This window comes from Ambystoma mexicanum, chromosome 3p, assembly GCF_040938575.1.
Source record: "Ambystoma mexicanum isolate Mex_15411 chromosome 3p, UKY_AmexF1_1, whole genome shotgun sequence".
NCBI classification, from domain to species: Eukaryota; Metazoa; Chordata; class Amphibia; order Caudata; family Ambystomatidae; genus Ambystoma; species Ambystoma mexicanum.
The window spans coordinates 1,168,872,393-1,168,895,645 of record NC_090925.1 but is presented as its reverse complement, the minus strand read 5'-3'; the positions used below and the strand labels follow the sequence as shown (position 1 = coordinate 1,168,895,645).

At 52.6% G+C, this 23,253-nt stretch overlaps 1 protein-coding gene across 3 annotated transcripts in view; it reads right to left on the bottom strand.

The window, feature by feature from the left end:
- DDX46 (DEAD-box helicase 46) overlaps nt 1-23,253 on the bottom strand; it is a 1,330,317-nt gene that overhangs the window by 204,248 nt on the left and 1,102,816 nt on the right. For all 3 annotated transcript variants that reach the window (XM_069652574.1, XM_069652572.1, XM_069652573.1), the window contains exon 18: nt 10,218-10,367. In XM_069652574.1, the coding sequence (XP_069508675.1) occupies nt 10,218-10,367 (150 nt within the window). The remainder of the gene's footprint in view (nt 1-10,217; nt 10,368-23,253) is intronic.

Below are 23,253 nucleotides of genomic sequence, written 5' to 3'. Positions count from 1 at the left end.
CTCTATCATGAACTGGAGGTATTTTCTGTGCGCTGGCAACATTAAAATATGAAAGTATGCATCTTTCATGTCCAATGTTGTCATGTAATCTCCCTGTGATAGCAGTGGGATCACTTCCTGTAAGGTCACCATACGAAACTTTTGGGGTTTGATGAACTTGTTCGCTGGGCGCAGATCTAATACAGGGCGCATGGTTAGATCTTTTTTGGGTACAAGGAAGTACACTGAATAAATACCTTCCGTTACCTGAGATAGAGGCACCACCTCTATGGCTCCTTTTTCCAGCAGTAGTTGTACTTCTTGTAGAAGGATGGCAAGATGTTCCGGTGACATGCGTCGTCCCCTCGGGGGTTTGTATGTTGGGGAACTGTTGAATTTGATGCAGTATCCGTGGGCTACGGTGGAAAGTACCCAGCGGTCTGACGTTATACCCTCCCATGCTGGAAGAAAGGATGTTATCCGGCCCCCGACCGGTGTTGCATGGGAGGGGACGCGAATCTTCGCGTCACTTGGTGTTATGGGCTTGGGAACCTCTGGGGGTGGACCCTCGCCCTCTTCCTTTGCCCCGGCGCTGTCCTCTTTGGCTGTACTGGCCACTATTGGTCTGGAAATTGGTGGCAGGGTACTGTTGCTGCTGGTTTTGTTGTTGGCGTTGGCCACGAAAAAAGCGTTTGTTGCCATAGCCGCGCCTGGTAGAGGGCTTAGAGATTTGGTCAAGAGTTTTGATAGTATCGAACTCTTTTTTAGCCATCTCCAGAGCCTCATCCACCGCTTTCCCGAAGAGGTTTGAGTCTTCAAAAGGTTTATTTATTAAAGACGCCTGTGTCTCCGGTTTGAACCCTGAGTTGCGCAGCCATACGTGTCGTTTTAGGACTATTCCCTGAACTAGGGAACGTCCCGCAGTTTCTGCCGCATCCAGAGAGCTCTTTACAAAACTCTGGTTGACCTGGGTTCCTTCGCCAATAGTTGAAAGCAGGCGTGTACGTAATGGTTCCGGCGTTTCTTCGGCGTCTTTGCGCAGTTTGGCCCACTGCGCGTCCGCATAGCTAGCGAGCAAAGAATTGTTGTTGGCAATTCTTGCCGAAAAGGCGGCTGAGGATGTAACTCTTTTTGCAAGGGCATATAACCGCTTGCCCTCCTTGTCAGGTGGTGCCTCACTGGTGGAAAGTGGTACCCCTGCCCTCTTTCTTGTGTTGGTTACTACCAGGGAATCCGGAATGGAATGTCCCCTGATGTACAGCGGGTCTGAGGGTGAAGGAGTGAAAAGTTTTTCAATTCTAGGATTGACCCCTCTGATTAGTGCGGGTGTGGACAGTGAAGGGATGATTCTCCTCTTCACCGAAGCGAGGAGGGGAATTGTCTGACTGACCGGGGGTTTCTCCTTAATTACCCTTTCTACAAAGTCTAATTCAGGGGAGAGCTCCCCAGTGTCCAGTTCGAAGTGTGCTGCTGCTCTGCGCAACAGGGCATTAAATGTGGGTTGATCGTCAATGGGAGATGTGTTTCTAACAGGTGAATTGTCAGGAGGATTTAGATTCAGGACATCAGTGTCGGAATATATTGATGGGGATTGCCAGGGGTGAGAAGGTCCTTCTTCTGGATTTTCTCCGAAGCCTTCTCCTACCAAGTCTGGGCTGTCTTCCAGACCTTCCTCCTGGTTCTGTCCCTCTTCCTCGTCCATAAAATCATCCTCTTCCTCAAAATAATGTTCTTCCCCAGTGAGGTCATACACACTATGGAAGTCTGAGGCTGTGTCCTGGTGGGGATTGACTAGTCTTGGAATTTTGCCCCTGGGGTCCTCCTGAGGCCCTTCTCTTATTCTCTTTGGAGTGGGAGGGTTTTGGGCATTCATAAACCTCTCCATTCTTTCCATGCAGAGATGGAGCCTTTCCATGGTTTCATGGGGTACCCCTGAGCGGTCTAACGGGGGGAAATTGGTGTCTTGTAGCTGAAAACGGATCGACCTCTCCCACAAAGTCGAGGAAAGTGTCCCGTCGCCCTCCGAAAAGCCTTCAGGTGTGCTGGGAATCCCTTCGACTGAAGGAGATCGTCCCTGTGTTTTCGGCGTGTCTTTCAACCTTTGCGTAGCGCTCGACGAGTCTTTCGGCGTACGCTTGTGGGCGTCGGCTACCACGATCCTCGCCAAGCTCTCAGCGACTCGTTTGTCAGCAGAGGGCTGTGGTTTCGACGTTATGGGTGTCGATCGCTCTACGGCGGCATGCTCTTTCTGCTGATGCGCTCCGGCCGATGATTTGGGGGCGGCGCCCTTATTTGCCGAAAGCCCAGTCGCTGGTCGCGGCTGCGAGAGGGGCTTCGAACCCGAACGGTCCGAGGAGGCCGCCGGTGAAACCTGCGTCTCCTTGGGCGCTGATGCTCTCTTTGCCTTCGGCAAAGAAGAGCCATGGGTTGTGTGCTTATGTGTGGTCTTGTGTGCGTCAATGTCGCCGGGGTGTTCATCCCCATAAGCAGGGCGTGAGCCGAGCCCGTCGGGGCCCGGGACAGACGACGAAGCGCGTGTGCGCTCTCTAGGGGGGGTTTTCGACTTCCGTAGCAGAGGTCGTAGTATCACGTTCCTCGTCACTGTCGGAGGTAGCGACGGTGGGTGGAGCGTCGGCCTTCGACATAGCGTAGGCCGCCCACCTCTGGACCCTACGGTCTTTTAGAGTCTTCGGTTTAAGAAGCCGACAAGCCGTGCAACCTTCCTCTTTGTGATCGAGGGGCAAGCAGCGGTTACACCGTGAATGCTTGTCCTTCCAAGTAAACTTGCCCTTGCAAAGCGGGCAAAACCTAAAGGGTGTCCTCTCCATAGCCGAGGCAATAAAACGTGATAACCACCCCAAGGGAAAGGAAGGGGAAAAGGAAAGGCATTCTCAGAAAAGAACTAGAGATGTCCCACGACCCCCACTCTCCCTACTGTATTTGGCCTGCGAGGCCAGGCCACGTGTTCGGCAACGCCGAAGGAACTCCTCCGCTCGTCCCCTCCGTCGAAGATCTTGCTCGGCGGAGACAGCTTCACAACAGCGTCGAGGGGGGGATCGATATGTTCTATATTAATATAGGAAAACGACCAAAGGTCGAGGAGATGAAATCTGCAATGTCTCTCGAGGAGCTCCGCGTAAAGGCGACCAGTAGCTGGGCGGAAAAAAACAATCTGAGGGACCTCGACGCGTGAGGGATTGTGGGTACAACACACGTCACTATACAACTGAATGTAGCCCCAGGGTGGAGAGATGACCATCCTTAAGCAAATAGGTTCCTGAGAACCGCCTGTCCGAAGGCCGCATCAGATCTAGAGCCGGCATCCACACAGTAATGCTTACAGAAAGCCGAGGGAGAGGCCCAAGTGGCCGCTCTGCTTATGACTTGCCAAGGGACATGTCACTGGAATGCAATGGATGTTGCCTTGGCCCAGAATGCGTGGGCATGCATGTTGGCTGGCAGAGGCTTGTGCTGGCCCTCGTACGCCTCTTTGATGGCAGAGATCATCCAGCGGGATATGGAAGTCTTAGCTTAGAGGCCTGATAGCTGTTCTTGAGCCTTAGAAAGTGACGAACAGGGCGTCTGATTTGCGGAAGCCCTTGGTCCTGTCCAAGAGGAATTTCAGGGCACACCTAACATCCAGCCAGTGCAGTACTTTCTGTGCTTCGTCCTTGGCATCGGGAAAAAACATAGGAAGGACTATTTCCTCGTTCAAGAGGAAAGCAAATGGAACCTTGGGCAGAAATGCCGGGTGCGTCTGCATGACTACCTTATCTTTGTGAAAAGTGGTATGGTTCCAAAGTGACCAGCACCTGGATCTCGCCGACTCTACGAGTCGAGGTAAGGCAGACTAGTAAGGCCGTCTTGATGGTGACCAGTCTGATGTCCACGGACGCCAATGGCTCGAAGGGTTTGTGCGTCAGGGCGCTCAAGACAATGTTAAGGTCCCACACAGGGTGCGGTCTCTTGACGGGCCGGTAGGGCCTAGCGAGACCAGTCAGAGGTTTCTTGATGATAGGGTTGGAGGAGGAGAAAATGCCTTCCTCCGAGTTCCTGTAAGCCCCAATGGCGGTAAGGTACGTGCGGCAAGTGTCCACCTGAACGCCTGAATGAGAGAGGTGCGCCGAAAAGGAGAGCACGCCAGCCAAAGTGCAAGCCAAGGGGTCGATGACCTTGCAGTCTGCCCAGTGGCAGAATCTGGTCCATTTGCTTTTGTTCTGGGCCCTGGTGGCTTTGCTCCTGGCGCCCTGTATGATCTTCAGATTGGCCTGTGAGAGGCTAAGGTGCCGAAGCGTTACCTACTCCGGTAGCACGCTGTCAGGGTTAGTTTCCCTGGGGCAGGGTGGATGACTGCCCCCCCTGCTGTGCCAGAAGATGTGCTGGGCCCGTCGGAAGGTGAATACAGGGCGCCACAGAGAGGCCGAGTAGCTCCGAAAACCGTGGCCTGGCCGGCCACCATGGAGCTATCAGAGTAATGAGGAGTCAGCAAGACTCCTTCATTTTGCAGATTACCCTGTGGATCAGGGGAGTGGGCAGAACGGCAGACTTTCATGCCTGTCCACTGGAGGTGAAATGCGTCGTCCAGAGACCTGGGGCCCTGACCTTGCCAGGATGCGAACTGGGGACACTTCTTGTTGTGCCAGGTGGCAAAGATATCCACGTGGGGGTGACCCCACCTGTTGATCTAAATAACGGGGTCGTTTAGCTGCCACTCGTAATTGTCCGCTCCCAGCCTGCTGAGCCTGTCCCCTTCCAGTTTGGATTCCTCCGGGAGGTGGACTGCCGTGAGGTAAATGACGTTTTCCAGGGCCCACTCCCACATGCTGATCGCCCGTCTGCACAGAGGGGGATCTGGTGCCGCCCTGCTTGTTGACATAGTACATGCTGGTCGAGTTGTCCGTCTGGATGAGGACAACCTTGCCCCTGAGAAGCGGTAGGAATGCTACGAGCGCTTGCCAGATGGCGTTCAGCTCCAACCAGTTGATGTGGTATTCCTGCTCCTGGCGAGTCCAGGTGCCATGGACCGCAAGGCCGTCCAGGGTAGCTCCCCAGCCCTTGAGCGAGGAGCCTGTGGTGATGGTGGCCTGCGGGGAGGGCGGCCGAAAGGGCTTGCCCGTCCGTAGGTTGCAGTCCATGGACCACCATGTTCGGTCCGGCTGGATAGATGGAGACGTTGATCATCTCGGATTGAGAGCCTAGTTCCTGGTTCCATGAGGCCACGAAGTGCAGCTGAATCCTCCTCACCCCTAGCCTCATGTGGGGCACGGCTAATAGGACCGCTGCGAGTAGACCCAGGAGATGTTGGTACCACCATGCCGAGGTCACCTCTCTGCTAAGGAAGTGGGCAACTGATGGCTGAGATTTTGTCCTCCGACGGGAAGACCTTCTCGGAGCACGTGTCCCAGATGAGGCCCAGGACAGTCAGGAGTCTGCATGGGCTGCAATTGTGACTTCTTGAGATTGAACGAGAAGCCCAGATCGTGCAGCGTGTTCATAAGGGCATGGGAAGAGTGGTGAACCGCCTCTGGAGATGTAGCCCTGACAAGCCAGTCATTTATGTATGGGTAGATGTGCAGACCCTGCGCTCTGAGGGCCAACACAGCATTCATGATTCTGGTAAAGACCCTGGGGGCCGAGTTGAGGCCCAAAGGAAAGACCTTGTAGTGAAAATGGTAGCCCATGATCCTAAACCATAGGAAAGAACGACGGGGCTGCCAAATCGGGGAGTGTAGGTACGCATCCTTCAGATCCAGGGAGCACATCCAGTCTCCCTTGTCCAATGTCTCCGCTACAAAAGCTGGCGTAATCGTCTTGAATTTTTGCAGGGGTAAGGAGAGGTGGAGGGTTGAAAGGTCCAGCAAAACTCTCAGGCCTGCTTGGTGGTTCTTTTGAATGGCGAAAATCCTGTAGTAAAAGCCAAAGCCTTGCTGGGAGGCTGGGAGTTCCTCCACTGCCTGGCTCTCTACGAGCGACCGGACCTCCGCCAAAAGAGTTGCTGTCCCAACCTGTGGGAGCAGAGGGGAGGACAGGCAGGGATAGGAAGGCAGTACCCCGTGGATACTACGGATAGAATCGAGGGGTTCGCGAAATTCTGGTGCCAGAACTGTGCATGGAGAGCAAGCCTGTCCCCCCCACCGGAGCTGCATGGACCTGAAGGGGCATGTCATGCTTTCTTTCCCTCAGAGGCTGAGGATGGGGATTGGAAAAAGCCCTTACACCCCACCCCACCTTTTTGTTACTTGCGCTGGCTCTGAGACGGCAAGTGGTCCAGCTGTCTGGATCTGCGTTCCGGGAAGCCGCGGAACCCTCCATATGTACAACCCCTTTCCGAGCGCTGCTGAGATTGGGTGTAAGATTTGGGCATGGTCTTTGTAAGGATGGATAAAGATTTTGCAGTTTGTGAGCCGTTTTTCTTTTTGTCCAGCTCCTCGTCCGTAAAGGAGTGGAAGAGGCCCCCCCCCCCTCAAACGGTAGATCTAGAATGCGCTCCTGGACATCCGGGTTGAACTTTGTTGCCCGGAGCCGGACTGTTCTTCTTATGTCTGTGGCAATACAGATGGCACGGCCTGAGGTCTCGATATGAGCCACTGTGGATTCCATGAGGTCATGCACCACCAGCTTGACTTCAGCCAGTACCACCTTAAAGCATGATTGTCTCTGGGTGGAGAGTTCCGGGAGGAAGTCTGCAATTTCCCAGCATAATCTCTGGTCGGCGGCAGTCAGCATGGCATCGGCGTAGGCTTGACGTAGATGTAAAGAGGCGTTGGAATAGAGTTTCTTGCCATATGCCTCCAAGATCTTCTCCTTGCCTAGCAGCAGCGCAGAGGAAGAGGCAGAGGACAACTGGGGCTTGGAGTATAGTGATGCCGCATCGATCACCGAAAAGTGTGGCTGAGGATGGGTCGAAAGCAAGAGTGTATCCCCCTACACCTGCCTGTACTTGGCGTTCAGGCGTCGATTGACCGGCTGGGCCGAGTGGGGTTTGAGCCAGCCCTTCTTGGCCAGGGAGACTACATCGGTCTGCATAGGAATCCCCGATTTGGCAGAGGGGCGTCACGTGAGGACTTCAGCCAAAACCCCCTCTGCCGGCTGCTCGACCTCGGGATGGGGGAGGCCAGGTACTCCGTCAGACCAGCAAGACATTCGTGGAAGGCCCTGGCTGAGGATGGCGTGTCCGGATCCTCCTCCTCATCCGTATCCTGCAGATCTGGAGGATCTTGTGGAGGCGTAGTAGTTGGCGCCGGGGGCTGGGGTACAGAGCCTGCGGCGGAGGCGGCGGAGCCCCCTGTGGGGTCAGCTGGGGAGCTGGAGTAGGTGGCTACCCCGGGGCCTGGGGCCTCGGCAGAGGCATCTGTGGTGCCTCTAGCATTGCGGGGAGAACTTCCTTGATGGTGTCTTTCTTTGATGATAACCCCCATCTGAGGTGACTTCATGAGGCCGAGGAACTTCTCAAAGAGCACCTCTTCACTGGCCAAAGAGGTGGCAGGGGGTGCCGACAGGGTAGCGTCAAGCTGCTGCCTACCCTGTCCATAAGGACACTAAGGAAAGCTGCCCTGCGCAACTGAGGGTTAGACTGTAGGCCACGTACCCGGTTGAGGCCAGTCCCATCTCGACACTCGTTCTTCACCGAATTCCTAGAATGGCGTTGGACGGGTGCCTCATTCTGGCGCGGCTGCCATTTTGTCGAGCTGCCTGCCACGTGCCTGCGACGTGCCTGCTACGTGGTGCTCAGCCCGGTGGGCCTGGCCTCGTCCAAGACTCTTGCGTGTGGATCACAAGGCCTACCCTGCTCCTCGGGCCTAGGCCCGGTAGGTGTGACACCCTCGACCTGGGAGTCGGTTGAGCTGTGTTTAGTTACCCCCTCGGACATATTGCCGGTATTAGGGTGTAGCCCCGCAGCCATGGTGCCGGTAAAAGGGCGTAGACCCTGTAAAAGAACCTTGCGGTCCCTCAACACTGTGCCCGGGAGAATCCGAGGATCCCTCGATCCGAAGGCCGGTAGCTGAAGCAGCCTCAGTGTAGGTGCCGGTAGAAGGACCTGACCGGTCCCTCCCGTGCGGTAGAATCCCTGGGAAGGACACTCCCTTGCATGGTGCGATGGAGAATATCGGCCCTATCTTGGGCCTGGTTTGATGCTTCACAAAGTTCTTGAGATCCTCTGGAGGCGACCTCTGGAAGAGCTGCCTCCACCTGCCTAGTCTGTTCTTCAGCGCCTTCGAGGACAGCGAGTCACACGCCAAACATGATAGCCAACCGTGGTCTGGGTCAAGGCAACGTAGGCAGAGGGTGTGGCGGTCTGAAGTTGGGAAGAGCCCATTGCAGGATGGACACCTGCTGAACTCTGTAGAAGTCGGCATGCGCCGGGGAGGAGCGTGATGCCCGAGGACTGAGTACCTGAAAGATAGATAAGACAAAAAAAGACAAAGAAATAGTATGCGCAGGTGGAATTGGAATTACATGGCTGAAGCCAAACCCAGGAGCGCTGGTGAATTCGGCCCGTTCCCATCGATGCAGAAAAGGGGACTGAGGTGTGGCCCTGGAACGCGGAGTCAGGGCAATGCATTCTCCCTGGGCCGCTTCACTACATTTAAAGTTGAAGGTTTTTTTCTGGTGAAAAAGGTTCCGTCTCCCGTCCCTTTTAAGGGACGCGCATACGGTATGGAGGAAAGAGGACAGGACGTAAGAGTATACATATATACAGCCCCTGTAGCCAGTGCAATAAAACCACCCCACCCCACCCCACAATACTCAAAGGCAACAGAATGGTTAGATTTGCAATACCAGTTCAAAAGAATACAACCCTTACTTTAGAAGTCCAAAACTAATTTGACTGGGGCCTTGTTCCTTGAAAGTTCATAAGGTCAGGAAAAGGTTAGGTGGAGCGTCTTGTGGATGGGGAATCGGTTCCAAAAGTCAGGTAAGTATCTATTCTAGTGAATAAAAATGTAGCCCGCTTTTTCCAACACGTATTGCTAAAGCCAAACAAAGGTAAAACCTTTAAAAGTGTTGAAAACGTGTACAGGTGCAGATGGGGGAGGGCAGGTAAGTATTGCTGTAACTTAGCTCCACCCCTCCCCCCGTGCTCCGGTTTCTCTTCAGACTTGGCAGGTCTTCAGATGGTCGTCCGAGATCTGTTTTCCTGCCGTTGGTTACGGTTGCCAAAGGCCAGATGTCGGAGGTGCAAGAGATGTCCCGGTTGGACACAGAAGCTGGTGCAACCTGTTCCGTTCAATGAATGCAACTCACACTGATGCAGCACCACTCTAGGCAGTGGACTAGACACGGGGAAACCGGTTTCAATGATTGCACATCTAAAGTAACCAACAAAAATCCTTGGAGTGAAGTATAGGGTCATACAAAAGAAACACCATTGCACTGCATTGTGCAATGATCAAAGGTTGCCCAAGAAATAGATAACACGTATCAAGAAAAGGGACTGTTTCCCACTGACAGCATTAAGGACTGGTCAGTTTTCCCATGAAAATGTGCAAAAGTGAAGTGAAGCTGAAGGCTTCGCTCAATGTGAACAAGTCAGGGCAGAGTTAAAAAACAAAAGCAACATGTTTGGGGTCCATAGAAATGGAGGGAGATTTGCTAAAGAGAGAACATTTTCCCAGGAACGAAGACCAAAGTCTAAATACCTAGTAGGAACCACAGGAATATTTAGATAAAGGAAACTGCTGCCATTTGTACAGGTAACGGCTAAAATATACATCTCCAAACTGCATTTTCAGCAGTATTGGTCTCTTGCTGTCAGCATCTCCCTAATCTATAGTTTTAAGCAGGTGCTCCGAAAACGCCTAACTTTCAATGTTCTTGAATCACAATCTGTAGAGCATGACTCAGTTTAGATCTAGTGACTGGCTTGGGTTCGATTTCTTAATAGATGAGAGGTGAAGTGACTTAAATTTGCTCAGACAAAACTATCCACTAAAGTGACCACATTTTTCTTAATATAGCATTTACTCAATTTGTTTCAAAATTTGATGAAATGTAAACAATTCTGAAAGCTTAGACATCGAACACAGAATTGCAAATATTGAAAAAAGCTGTTCATTATACAATATTTGATATGACTTGCAAATTAAATACCTACATTTCATTTGTGGGAAGGCCTGTGGCAAATTATTTAGGGCATACGGTTTACATTTATTTTGATATTATACCACTTACATAAACAATTAAGAGGCAATGTTATATTAATGTCTAACTGGTTTAATAATAAAATGAATACATACATCCACAGCTGTATCTTCGTCGTCTGAATCCTGGAGCCCAAGAGCAGCCTTCTGAAGCTTTTTCCGCTCATTGGCCAAGGCCTGTTCAGTTTCATCAAACTTGAAGCCTTTCCCAGAAAAGCCACTGCTTTTTTTGATGATTTTCCCCTCCTGCATAGGAATGAAAACATTAGTAGAATATGGTCCCTGTCAGACTTTAAATGTCTTGAACGCAAAAAGATCTTCATGGCTTTTAAATATGCAAGTCATTACTGTATATTTCACCAACCGTCAGAAAGTCACTCTTCCACACTACATAATCAATTGTAAATGCAGTGTTCCTTCAGCCAGATCACATACCATCTAGATATAGCATCTATTGTACAGTGTACAACCTTTCAAGGAACCCTTTCTTATTGCCGATAAATGTAAGGAAAAATTTTAGTTTTTGCGGTTTTCCCTCCATAGACATATATGGAATACCCAACATGTTGCTGTATTTTTAAGTGCTAACTTTTGGAGATATGCAAAGGGTTGATACTAGTTCCCATCCGAGAAACGGACCATCGGTTGTTGGGGCCATTTCTCAGATGGGAAATAGCTGCTTCAGTGTGAGTGGGCTAGTTCCCATTAGAGAAATGGCCCTTTTTGGCCCTAGTTGCCAAGTCCTGCATAATAATGGGAACTAGCCCACTCACACGGAGAAGGCTAGTTCCCATTAGAAAAGGAACAAGTTACTTACCTGTAACTGTTGTTCTCCAGCATGGGTCTGGCATGGATTCACATGCTCATGAATATTCCCCGTCAGGCTGGGAATCCTCGGTAAAGAAAAAAATCAGTTTCAGTTTCGTTTCTGAGCTGTCTTTCTCCTAATAACAAATCACTGGTCTCTGGGTCACACTGTCCCCAGCCAATGACTGCCCTCTACCTAAGCCCCTCCTCTGGCAGCCATCCTCAGATTTGGTAACACGTAAAGTGGCAGTAGGACCAAGAGAAGAGCCGCAGAGGGGTAGGAGGGAGGGTTCGCATGTGAATCCATGCCAGACCCATGCTGGATAACAACAGTTACAGGTAAGTAACTTGTTCCATCTCCAGCATGGGGTCTGGCATGGATCCACATGCTCATGAATACAAGAATAGGTAGCAGTACACACATGCACAACCATGAGAGGTGGCAAGGCTCAACATTAAGCATTTCATCAACTCAAAATTAAGCATCCCTTACCACCTCACCAGGCCCACCTTCAGGCGAACAGGTTGCGCAGCACTGCCTGGCCGACTCTGGACTCCCGGTCGAGGCAGTAGAATCTTGTGAAGGAGTGCGTCGACCTCCACGTAGCAGCCCTGCAGATGTCCAGCAGGGGTACCCCAGACAGGAACGCCGTGGTAGCAGAGATCGCTCTGGTCGAATGGGCTCTCGGACGGCCGGGCAAAGGTCAGTTTGCCAACCGGTGACAGTGCATAACGCAGCTGGAGAGCCATCTGGAAATGGAACCCTTCGAGAGGGCCTTCCCTTGATTCACAGGTGCAAAGTTCACAAACAGCTGTGTGTGTCGTGCAGTCCACGTAGAACTTCAGCGCTCTAGCCCCATCTAGCGAGTGCAAAGTCCTCTCGGCCAGCGACAAAGGCGATGAAAAGAAAACCGGTAACACCAAGGGCTTGTTGAGATGGAAGTTCGACGGCACCTTGGGCATGGAGGGGTGTGTCCTCAGCACCACCCACGTCTCGTGGAATGTCAGGTATGGAAGTTTACAGGAAAGGGCCTGGATCTCTCCCACTCGTCGTGCGGAGGTGATGGCCACAAGAAACGCTGTCTTCCACAACAGGAACTTCAACGGTGCCGAATGCAGAGACTCGAATGGCGACCCCATGAGCCTGGTCAGCACCACGTTGAGCTCCCACGCTGGGGCCGGGGCCTTCACCGGCGGTAACGATCAGAGCAGTCCTCTCATGAACTCCTTCACCAGAGGATGAGACCATAGGGATGACCTCCCCGGAGTTCTGGTGTAGCAGGAGATGGATCTTGATGGAGGCATGTGCCAGCCCCGCCTTGGCCAACGATAGCAAGTACGGGAGTACTTGAGGGGCCGTAATCCGCAGAGGGTTAATCTTCTGTGCACGGCATCAGACAGAGAACTTCTTCCATTTGTGTCCATAGCACTTGAGAGTCGAGGACGCCCTGGCCTTTGCAAGCACCTCCTTGCAGTTCGCTGGGCTATCGTACCCTCCAAACTCTAGTGCTGCAGGAGCCAGGCCTGCAGGTTCAGCGACCCCGGGTTGTGGTGGAGGATGGCACCTCCTTCCTTGGCGAGATCGGCGTCCGTTGGCAGTTTGACTGGGGGGGATGTGAGGGGGGTGGTGGGGGGCATTGCCGACATGTCCAGAAGGTCCGGGAACCAAATCTGTCGACGAGGAACATCTTGCACCGGTACCATCTGAGTTGAATGATGAGTCGCAGCAGCAACGGTGGGAACGCATACAGGAACAGGCCATCCCAGGGGAATGAGAAGTCATCGGCCATGCTCCCCCGCTGGCGAACCTCTGGCACTTGGCGTTTGTCGCCGTCGCGAATAGGTCGATCTGAGGATTGGCCCATCGTCGGAATAGGAGATCCACTTGATCCTGCCGCAGCTCGCACTCGTGGCACGAGAGCCGCTCCCTGCTGAGTAAGTCGGCAATGGTGTTCTGGATTCCTGCCAGATGTAAGGGCACCAGAAACATCCCTTGGGCGATGGCCCAGTGCCACAGATCCTGCGCTTCCTTGGATAGGGCTGGAGATCTGGTGCCCCCTTGCTTCCGGATGTAGAACATCGTGCTGGTGTTGTCGGTGAAGACCCTTACCACCTTGCCCTTGAGGGACGGAAGGAACAACCTGAGGGCCCAGAACACGGCTCGGAGCTCCAGGACATTGATGTGTAGTGACCTCTCCTCCGGGAGCCAAAGGCCTCTTGCGTGGAGATCTCCGGTGTGCGCTCAACTTCCCTCCAGGGAGGCGTCCGTAGTCACCGTTTCCTGATTTGCCAGGGTCTGGAAGTCCATGCCCGCCGCCAGATGTGCACGGGTTCCCCACCACCGGATCCCTTGGCGGAAAGTCTCGTTGAGTTAGAGCCTGCCTTCGAAGCTGCCCGCCGCTTGCATCCAAAGAGCGTTGAGGAACTCCTGCAGTGGTCGCATCTGCAATCTGCAGTCTGCATAGGCGCACGAGGTAGATGCACAAGGACATCAAGCCGAGAAGGGACTTGATGGACCTCACCCTGGCCACCTCCAAGGTCAACAGCCGTTGTACCTTGCCCAGGATGACCTTCATCCTTTCCTCCGACGGAGAAGCCAATCGCGCCAGTGTGTCGAGCCTGGCTCCCAGGAACAGGGCGACTTGCGACAGTACCAGTTGAGATTTCGTGAAGTTGACCGAGAATCCCAGATCCGTGAGCAGTTGGACGGTCTTTGCTGTGTGATAGACAGCGAGTTCTCTTGACTTTGCTTGGATGAGCCAATCGTCCAGGTAGGGGTAGATGTGGATACCCTGCAGCGCTGCCTTCCCGCCACTGGTGCTAGGCACTCGGTGAACACCCTGGGTGCCTACTTCAATCCGAAGGGAAGAGCCTTGAATTGATAGTGTCGCCCTTGGACCACAAATTGCAGGAATTTTCGATGTCCTTTTAGAATGGGGATGTGGAAGTAGGCATCCTCCAAGCCCAGCGAAGATAGGAAGTAGCCTTCCTCCAGCTGTCCCAGCACGTTCTGGAAGGTGACCATCCAGAACTTCCGAGACTTGATAAACCTGTTTAGGTCCAGGATGGGTCGCCAACCGCCAGTCTTCTTCCAGACGAGGAAGTATCACGAGTACATTCCGGAGCCCCGGAGCCTCTTTGGGACGAGCTCGATGGCTCCCTTTCTTAGCATCGCCCGTACTTCCAGCAGCAGTTGAGGGACGTGGTTTTCCTTCCTGGCCATGAGTGGAATACAGGGACACCTCTTTTGAAATTCCAGAGTGCCCGCGGGCCAGGGCATCCAGCACCCAACGGTCGGTGGAGATGGACTCCCACACGCTGATGAATTTCGCCAGCCGGCCTCCCACTGGGGTGCTCAGGTGGGGGACCGACGCCACGGCTGGTTCAATCCTGTTTCGTCGCCTCCTTGGCGATGACGACAGGATCCTCTTGTCTTGCTGCGTCCTCTGTACACCTCCATCGACGAGGAGCGGGCCGCTTGGCGGTACGAGGAACCGCCGCCGAATCCTTTGGGGGCACCTTGCTTGCCTCCTGAGTTTCGAAGGGACAGCTGTCGTTGTTGACCACCACCCAAGGCCCGAGCCGTCTCGGTGTCTGCCTTGATGGCCTGTAGTGACTCGTCCACTGTCTTGCCGAACAGGTTGTTCTGGTACGATGCCACTTTGCCTTCCTGTAGGATTTCCAGGGCCTCATCCCTCTTGTTGTTCGGGAGGAAGTCCAGCAAGGGAGCGATCTTTAACCACAGCTCCCTGTCGTAGCGTGCCACGAATGCGAGGGCGTTGGCCGCTTTAATCGTCATTGCCGCCAAGATGACCAGTTGTACCATGGCGTCCAGCTTCTTCCCTTTGCCGTCCGGCGGGGATGTTGAAGTTGAAGCCGTCGCCCCTGCCGCTTTCTTCTTGGCCGCCGCGGAGACCACTGAATCCGGGGATGGCTGTGCCCTGAGGCACATAGGGGCGGAGTCCGGGACCCGGTACTACTTCTCGTACCGGTCTCTTAGCAGGAGCCGTAGATTGGTTCTTCAGGAGCGCCAGCCCCTCATCCCAGATGTCGTCCAGTAACGGGACTGAGAGGACAGTCTTCCTCTTGGCCTTCTGCCCTTGGTAGAGGAAACCTTCCTTCTGTTCTTTGGGGCAAAGCAAAAAGAGCTCAGATGCCCTAGCAATCATGGCATGGACGGAGCCAATTTAGTCAGGGGTCAGGGGGGGCAGGAAGGCCTGAGGAGGTGACGGGAGGTCCATTCCGTTGTCACCACTGCCGTAGTCGTCGTCCGTGCCCGTCCGTCTGTCTCCGTTCCAGTCTAATCTCTCGGAGGAGGGGATGGGGGTGAAGGCTGGAAGGGGGAGGAGGATGGACTCGTCTTTGCTTGCTAGGCGGGCTCCCCAACGGACCAGGCCCAGCTGGGTCGTCGGTGGGGGTAAGGGCATCCTTGTCCTTAACTCCGTGCACAGGTTCTGTATAGCGATCAAGATGGCTCCTGAATTGTCCTGTGGTGCGGGCACCGGCTGCTATGGGACTGACGGTTGGGGCGTGGGGTCCTCTGCGACCCTATCTTCCTCTGCGGCCCCCCGTTGCTCTCCTCGTCGGGATCCTTCCTGTGGGCCCTGGATTCCTCAAACGTCCTGTCCAGGATCCTTTGGACGCTCGCCAACTCATACTCAGAGGTGGTATCTGTGTCCGTTATGGCTACCGTGCCCCCACCCTCTTTCTCCTGCTGGGGTTTCACGGGGGTCTTCTCAATAGGCAAAAAAGATGATTCCCTCCGTGGTGGCAGGGAAATTCTAGCAACTGAAGGCGTTTCCACTGGGGAAGCCTCCTAAGGTTTTGCCAGGGCCGCCACAACTCCCTCAATCGAGGCCTTAGCCGGGTGAATCCGGGCCTTCACGATCTTGGGCGTTTATGAGGCCTTCACCTTGGGGGGGAGGGTCACCGCCTCGCTCCCCCTCGGCTGTGTCAGGATCGACCGGGGCTTCTCCCAAAGCTTACCCGGGTTCTCAGACTTCCTCTTCACCGAGCCAGAGCGTTGGCTCATGGTTGATGGCGTCAGTGATAATGCGCCCTGCCTGGCAGCCGAGGAGCCCGACCGATCAGCGCTCCCGGTGCCCACGGACTCGTGGTGCTTTGCCTTTTGTTGGTCCCCCGTCACCGGAGCGCCCTCAAAGTTCTTAGAAGACCAAAGGGACTACTACTTCTTCTCACCTGCTGCTGGGCTCTTCCCCTCCAGCCAGTTGGTGAGTCGAATACGACGATCCTTTATTGCCGTTTCTGACATATTCTTCCAAAACGCACAGTCCTTCTCCACGTGCGTTTTGTCGTCGTGAAGGCATTAGAGGCACAGAGAGTGCTCATCCTCCTTGAAGACATTTTGCAATCCGTATCCAGGGCAGCTCCTGAAAAGCTTGGATCCGGGCATCATGTTTCCTTTGTCCTGGGTCATGTCCACGCGGGGTAGGCCTCAAAGATCTTACGGAATCCCCCTGAAGTGAAACTCGACGAAAATTTGCCCTTGAGGGGCGTAGAAAATTCCTAAACGGGTCCCCGTTCATCGGAAGTGGAATCGGTGAAGCTTGAGGCTCCATTGACCGAAAAAATGAGTATAAACTCTTTGAGAAATCACAAAACACAGTAAAATCTCGAGAGCTATAGCACAAGGACTCCCAACACTTGAATGTGCTGTAAAAATCTGAAGATGGCTGCCAGAGGAGGGGCTTAGGGTAGAGGGCAGTCATTGGCTGGGGGCAGTGCAACCCAGAGACCAATGATTGTGTTACTCACCGAACGGGAGTAGACAAGACAGGAGGCCTGATCAGCGAAGCTGTGCGTTGATTGAAAAGCTTGGGTTGGAGCCTCCACCCGAGCCTCCTCTCTATGAGGGAAAATGACCTTTCTGATGATATGACCCTCTGCTGATAGGCGTGCCAGACAGAGGAACCGATCACCCGAAAGAGCGGGGAGAAACACGCCGCCACGGACCCAGCTGCAAGAAACAACACACGATTAATCACTTGGAATAACAGCAACTATCAATAGATGGAGATAAGACAGAATAGTACCTGAACAACCCAGTCCCTGGATCCTGAAATTACAATGCCCTGATATCCCCTGAAATATTATAAACAAGGAATTAGGAACTATCCTGAGTAATGTAATTTACAAGCAGAAAAAGGCACTGACGTCTTACCCTAGGAAGTCAAAGTTCTCTTGTACTCCAGGATGCAGAACACAACGACAGTGCAAAATAATAAACGGGGAATGTTAGTTGGGTAACTAGACCCGGGCGGAACGAGGGACGCACTAGATCCGGGTGGGTGCACAACTGCAAGGCGTACTCAAAGGGCACTAATAGGGCGGAACCAGGTAGAATCCATAACAGCAAACCTCCATTAAAAGTGGAGCCAAATGGAAAGATTCCAGAGCAAGCGAGAGGAGGAGTGCAGGTGAGGTTGGGGTGCGTGGGAGGCGCACAAAAACAAAATACTTAGAACTTTGGGAAAAAGTGCTAAGGCAGTCCTTGGGGCAGATTTCCTATTCGGTACACAGGTGAGAAGGTAACAGAATCAGCAGACAGACAGTCCTTACCACAATCCACAAGCCGGTACACGGCGAGCAAGAAGTTAACAAACAGCAGACAGGCAGTCCTTGGTTCAAAAGAGGGTTCGGTACACGGGAGCACGGAATAAAGGAGAAGGAAACCGTATCCCGATGAACAGACTGGAAACTGAAAAGAGGAGCTTCAGGAACAAGACGATAAAGACGGAACTTAAGCGCCGGCTGTAACATTCAAACAGAAGCAGCGTCCTCCGGGCTGCAGCCGCTTAAATCAATGAGGAGGTGGAGCCAAGTGAGGGGAGGCACATGTGATGTTATGGACTACGAATTCCCTTAGGTTTCATGGGAATCGTAGTTCGAAACCGTCTGGCTGGTGCAGTAGTCGTTAGCCTCCATGGCATTCTCCACTTCATCAAGAATGGCGCTGCAGAATGCCAAACAGAACGGCGAAGCGTAATAGTTTTGCCAGATGTCCTTTTCCGCTGTCGGCCCTGAGGTAAGTATGAAGCATGGGGTCGTAGTGTGGAACAGCGCCGAGGTGCGACAGATTGGTTATTAGGAGAAAGACAGTTCAGAAACTAAACTGAAACCGAAAATTAAAAATGTGATTAGAGTGGAAGGAACTCAAACACATGACACTGTTCTGAAGCGCACCTGGCACTTTTTGAATCCATTATACTCTTTGCACTTTAGTCCGGCATTTCCAATATTCACGATTTGCCTTGGTGAAGTAATATGGTTCTGCGTTGACTTTATGACACATTTTGCACTCAGCACTTTTATATGGATGTATAATGGATTTGTATGTACAAGGCAGTTTTGTCAGTATTTAACATCAGGCATTTGCCAAGCAGAATGGCCGAGCAGGAATGTACATACAGAATTTGGTCTGTAGATATTCTGCCCGAGTTCCATAAAAGGCATGATGAACTAGACATTAGGCCTTGACCTGAATGGGCCTGGCCATGGGTAACCAATGAAGATGGTGCACAACTAGGTGTGTAAGTGGCTACTCTGGCTGCAGAGGTTTGCAGGACATGAAGGTGCCATAGGAGGTAGACAGGTTATGCCAGAAATAGGGCGTTGGACTGGTCCATGGAAGACCCAACAAGTGAGGACACCATAGGGGCACTTAACTCAGAAAGGAGTAAACAAAGAACCTTACTAAGGGTTTTCAGTTGAAGATGGCCCCTTTGAAATACTGGACGTATCAGATTCCACAGACAGAAAAGCTAATATATTTACCCCTAAAGATGGCCAAAAAGAGGTGGTCCAAAAGACAGAGGAAGGAGGGCCCACCACCACCACCTCCAATATTTCCCTGTTCAACCTGAGCCAGCCATTACACATCCATGAACCCACAGCTTCGAGGAAGGCCCTAAATCTGGTTGCTATCTCAACAAGAGAGAGATCTAAACGGACTAGGATCTGTGTCATCTGTTAAGAATAACATAGTAAGCCGTGAGAGCAGATAAGCTTGGTAAGAGGTTGCATGTACATGCCAAACAAAATCTGGAAGATGGCGGAAACCTAAGGAACTCACATGTCAAGGCAGTGGGCACAGTGAAAAGGGGTGAGAGAAATTGACTGTTCGGTCCGAGAGAAACAAAGAAAAACAGTACAGAATGGCATGGTCGGTGGTATCCAAGGCGGCGGATAATTCAAGTAACAAAGCACCAATGCTGCCCGAGTCTCTGCAGCCAAACCACATTGTCAACGTTGGAGACCAGCATCCCCTCTGTGCCACGTCCTGGACGAAAACCGGCAGACTAAGAGTTCAAAAAGCTTCCTAACAATATTCCAAGATGGCTGCAGTGACCACTCCACCTTGAGGAGAGTGCTCCTTTCCGGCAACCCAAAAAGGAGCAATAAGCAGTGTTAAAAACAAGACCCCATGGCAGCAAAAGCAAAGGGGACAACCCGAGAACTGAGTGGTCCCCAAATAAACTCCAACCGAAGCGTTTGTGGGCAGAGAGGGGGAGAGTGAGTGGACCTGAGACAGCCAGCAGCGATGCACGTGTAGGGACTGGCAGCCGAGCCGGAGTAGATCAGAGAACACCCGTGGGCGGTGCAGAAGAGGAGTGGTGCCCAATCAGCCACGGCAACATAGGCGAGACTGAGGAGTGTGAGCGGACCACGGGCGGCCGACCGGGGGAGACAAGGTTGCCGGACCAGTGCACCCGCCGGGACGAGCTGGCGCACGCACCACAGCAATCCAGCAGAGGCAGCACGGCCCGGACACCCAGCTACAAAAGGAGGTGGAGCGGCTAGAATTTACCTGAAATCCTGCACCCGCCTCGGCCCCATACAGCAAGCCCGGCTCCGTGCACCGCAGGGCCTTCACGAACCACGCGGCACAGGGCCCCCCCATGAGCTGTGATGCGCCCCAGCTGGCAGAGGGTAAGCAGGCATAAATAAGGGAGTCGGCAGCCATGAAGCGGACGCACCCAAGTCGCTCCGCTCCCAAACAAAAGACATGGAAGTTTATGAAAGCATCTGCCCCAATGCACCACACACTACACTTGGAAGGGGACCCCCCCCCCCCCTACGCAGAGAGACCCGCAGCATACCCAGGCAAAGGCCCAAACCCATACCATTCCGCCAACATCAGAGACAAATTGCAGTAATAGAAGGGCGACAGCATCCCTCGGCCAACGGCCAGGGAAGGGAAGGAACCCAAGTGTGCGGCTCAGGCCCCCAGCCCCCAGCATTGGACTCCGCAGAAGAGCACTGCTTGGCTCCACCGCCCACCCTCAAACGAACACTGCCATGCAAGATAAACCGAGAAGGAACCTCCAGGGGGGCAAGAGCATACTAGGAGGCCCAGGAGAGATGGGAGCACGGGGGGACCCTGGGAAGAAATTCAAGAAGCTCCTCTGCTCTGAGCCAGTGTGACACTGCCACCTTGACCACTTTAAGGTCCCCTTTGAGCATACTAGCCCCACAGCCACCAGGGGGTAACCAACCCAGGCTCTAAAGGGGACCTAGACTCCCACGGCGCACAGGAGGGAGAGAGGAGCATCGGTGTAAATGCAAAATGCAAAGACTTCAAAATAATGCCCCGAGAGCAGCTCTAAATATTCCAAACAGAGATCACATCTCTGCATTTAGAAGAGATGTCCACTGGCTCAAGATCAAGGACAGGATCCTCCTCAAAACACTTTCTCTCACATCCAAATGTATAAATAACATAGCCCCACCCTACCTTATAGAACGAATAAACAAGACAACTTCTGACCTACCCATGAGGTCTGCCAATGCCTACACCCTAGAGGTTCCAGATATAAAAGGACCACAGCTGGTAGCTGTAGCTTCCCAGTTACAGCTGCTCAATCTTGGAACAGACTCCCTCTAGATATTAGAACAGACCAACCCTACTCTAGATTTAGACAAAACATCCTCCCCTTGTTACGGACTAATGATGCCTAATCTTGCCGACCTAATCACCTCCAATTGATCCCCGGCTGTATCCACACCTTTGACTGCTTATTCTATATAATGACTGCTATTTATGTTCTATTGTACTACTTTACTGTATTTTTTTAGTTTCAATGCAAAATATGTAGCAGTAACTACCATGTTTACCACTCTATGTATGTACATATTTACCCTGTAACTAAGCTTTTAAGTATCCTTGTAATGATTGCGCCCAGCTACCTGAGGGTTTTGTTTGCGCATTATTAAATAAAGAAACAAACAAACAAACAAGAACTCACTGAAGACACCCAGACAAGAGATTTATTAGGGGAGCAGCTGGCCATACCAACACACAACCTGGATCTCCAAGAAGAGGACTTGGAGAACCGCTCGAAAAGGTCCAAAATCAGGGTTAAGGGGCTGCCAGACAGTGTGAGTGATGCCAACCTCAAGGAATCAATGCAGCACGTGTTCAAAGATTTGCTGGACTTAGAGGCTGGGGGAGAAATTATCATAGATAGAATTCACTCCGTGGTCCCACAGTGAGAAGAACCCGGGGCCAAGGCAAGAGAAGTGGAGATGGCTTTACAGTGATACGACCAAAGAATCGATCCTCCAAGCGGCGAGGAAAGCAACCCTGATAAAGGTGAATGGCACTGTCATAGACCTTTTCCAGGACCTGGCCAAATACACACTAACAAAGAGGAGGCAAATGGGCCCGGTGACCAAAGCCCAGATAAGATGCAGGTGGACATTCTCCTTTGGAATGGTCTTCAAGTGGGAAGGGCGCCAACACTGCATCACCATGTTGGATGAGGGACTCAAGATCCTGAATATTGAAGGGGAGGGCATAATCGGAGGCCAGAACATGAAAGCCACCAAGGGAAGCCATGGGATTGGAGAAGAGTAGAGGGGTCAAAGACAAGACGCAAACAATTGCGGGGCCCAGAGGGGCAGCAACCAAAGCCCACAGGCTGAATAGGCCATCCACTGAACAGCACCGGTGGGGACCAAAAGACAAGGGTTAAGATCCGGGTAGGGTTACAAGAGAAATGTGAGCCTAAGGGTAGGCTCAGTGAGACAGGGGGGATGGTGACAGATCTTGGAAACGGGGGAGAGCAGAGACATGGCTCTCCCCGCACAGTTATTCTCCGGGATGGGAACAAGACCCGGCAAACTAGGACAACGTTACGGCTTGGGGAAGTTGAGCTGAGTCCAGCCGGAGGGGGCAAGAGGGAAAGGGGGGGAGTGGGGAGACGAGAGGGAAATTGAGGGGGATCACTGCGACATGGTTACTCTCAGGGCGTAACGGGGTATGGGTAGCAGAAAAGGGACCCAAATACTAACACTCAATGTTAGAGGACTAAACACACCGGCTAAGAGACAGAAACTGGAGAACCTCCTCCAAGATACCAAGCCTGACATCGTGACACTCTAGCAGATCTATATCTGTAAGCAAGACAAACACAGAAGGAAGATGAGAGGGTACCCCCAGGTTCTGCAGGCCAACGACCGTAGCAAGGCTTGAGGGCTCCTCCTAGCGTTTAGACACCTACCGGACGTCCAAATAATAGGCACAAAAGCCAACAAAGGAAGGTAGATTCCTCTTCGTCCAGCTACAATGGAGGGGGCAACCTCTCACGGTCACCACGGTGTACGCCCCCAACTCGGGGCAGGACTGATACTTGCAGGGGTTTTTGGAGAAGCTAGACCAGTTCACAACGGGCCAGCTAATACTGACAGGATTTTAACTTGGCGTGGCGCCAATCCAAGGACAGGACGCCCACATCTAAAGGCCCATCTAGTAAACTACAGGCTAGCATAAACAGAATGGCATTTGCAGATACATGGCATGAACTAAAAGGGGACTCCAAGGGGTATACTAATTACATGTGCACCGATCATTCTCAAGAATTGATTACATATGGGTTTCAGTGGCACTGCTTGGCCAAGTACGGAACAAAGAAAGGGGACCCACAGCTATGTCCGACCACGCTCCCCTGCAGCTAGAAATCCAATGGGAATGGGGGGGGAGGGATTCGGGGCTCTGGAAGTGGCAGTTCCCCTGCCATCTGCTGAGAGACACAGTATTTTGCGACGAGATACACAAGTCCATCCGCGACTTGTTTGGGGAAAATTTGACCCCGGAGGTGCAGGAACATATGGTATGTGACGCATTTAAGGCAACCATGCGGGCGGTGCTCATAATCACAAGCCAAACAGGAGAAGGCTCTCCTGCTGGACCTAGAACAGTGCTTAGAAGGGATAATGGAGACTGATAGGGGGGTAACGATTAGGAGGGAGCATAGGAATATCAAAGGGCAAATCAATATCCTAGCTAAACAAGCAGTAAAGTCGC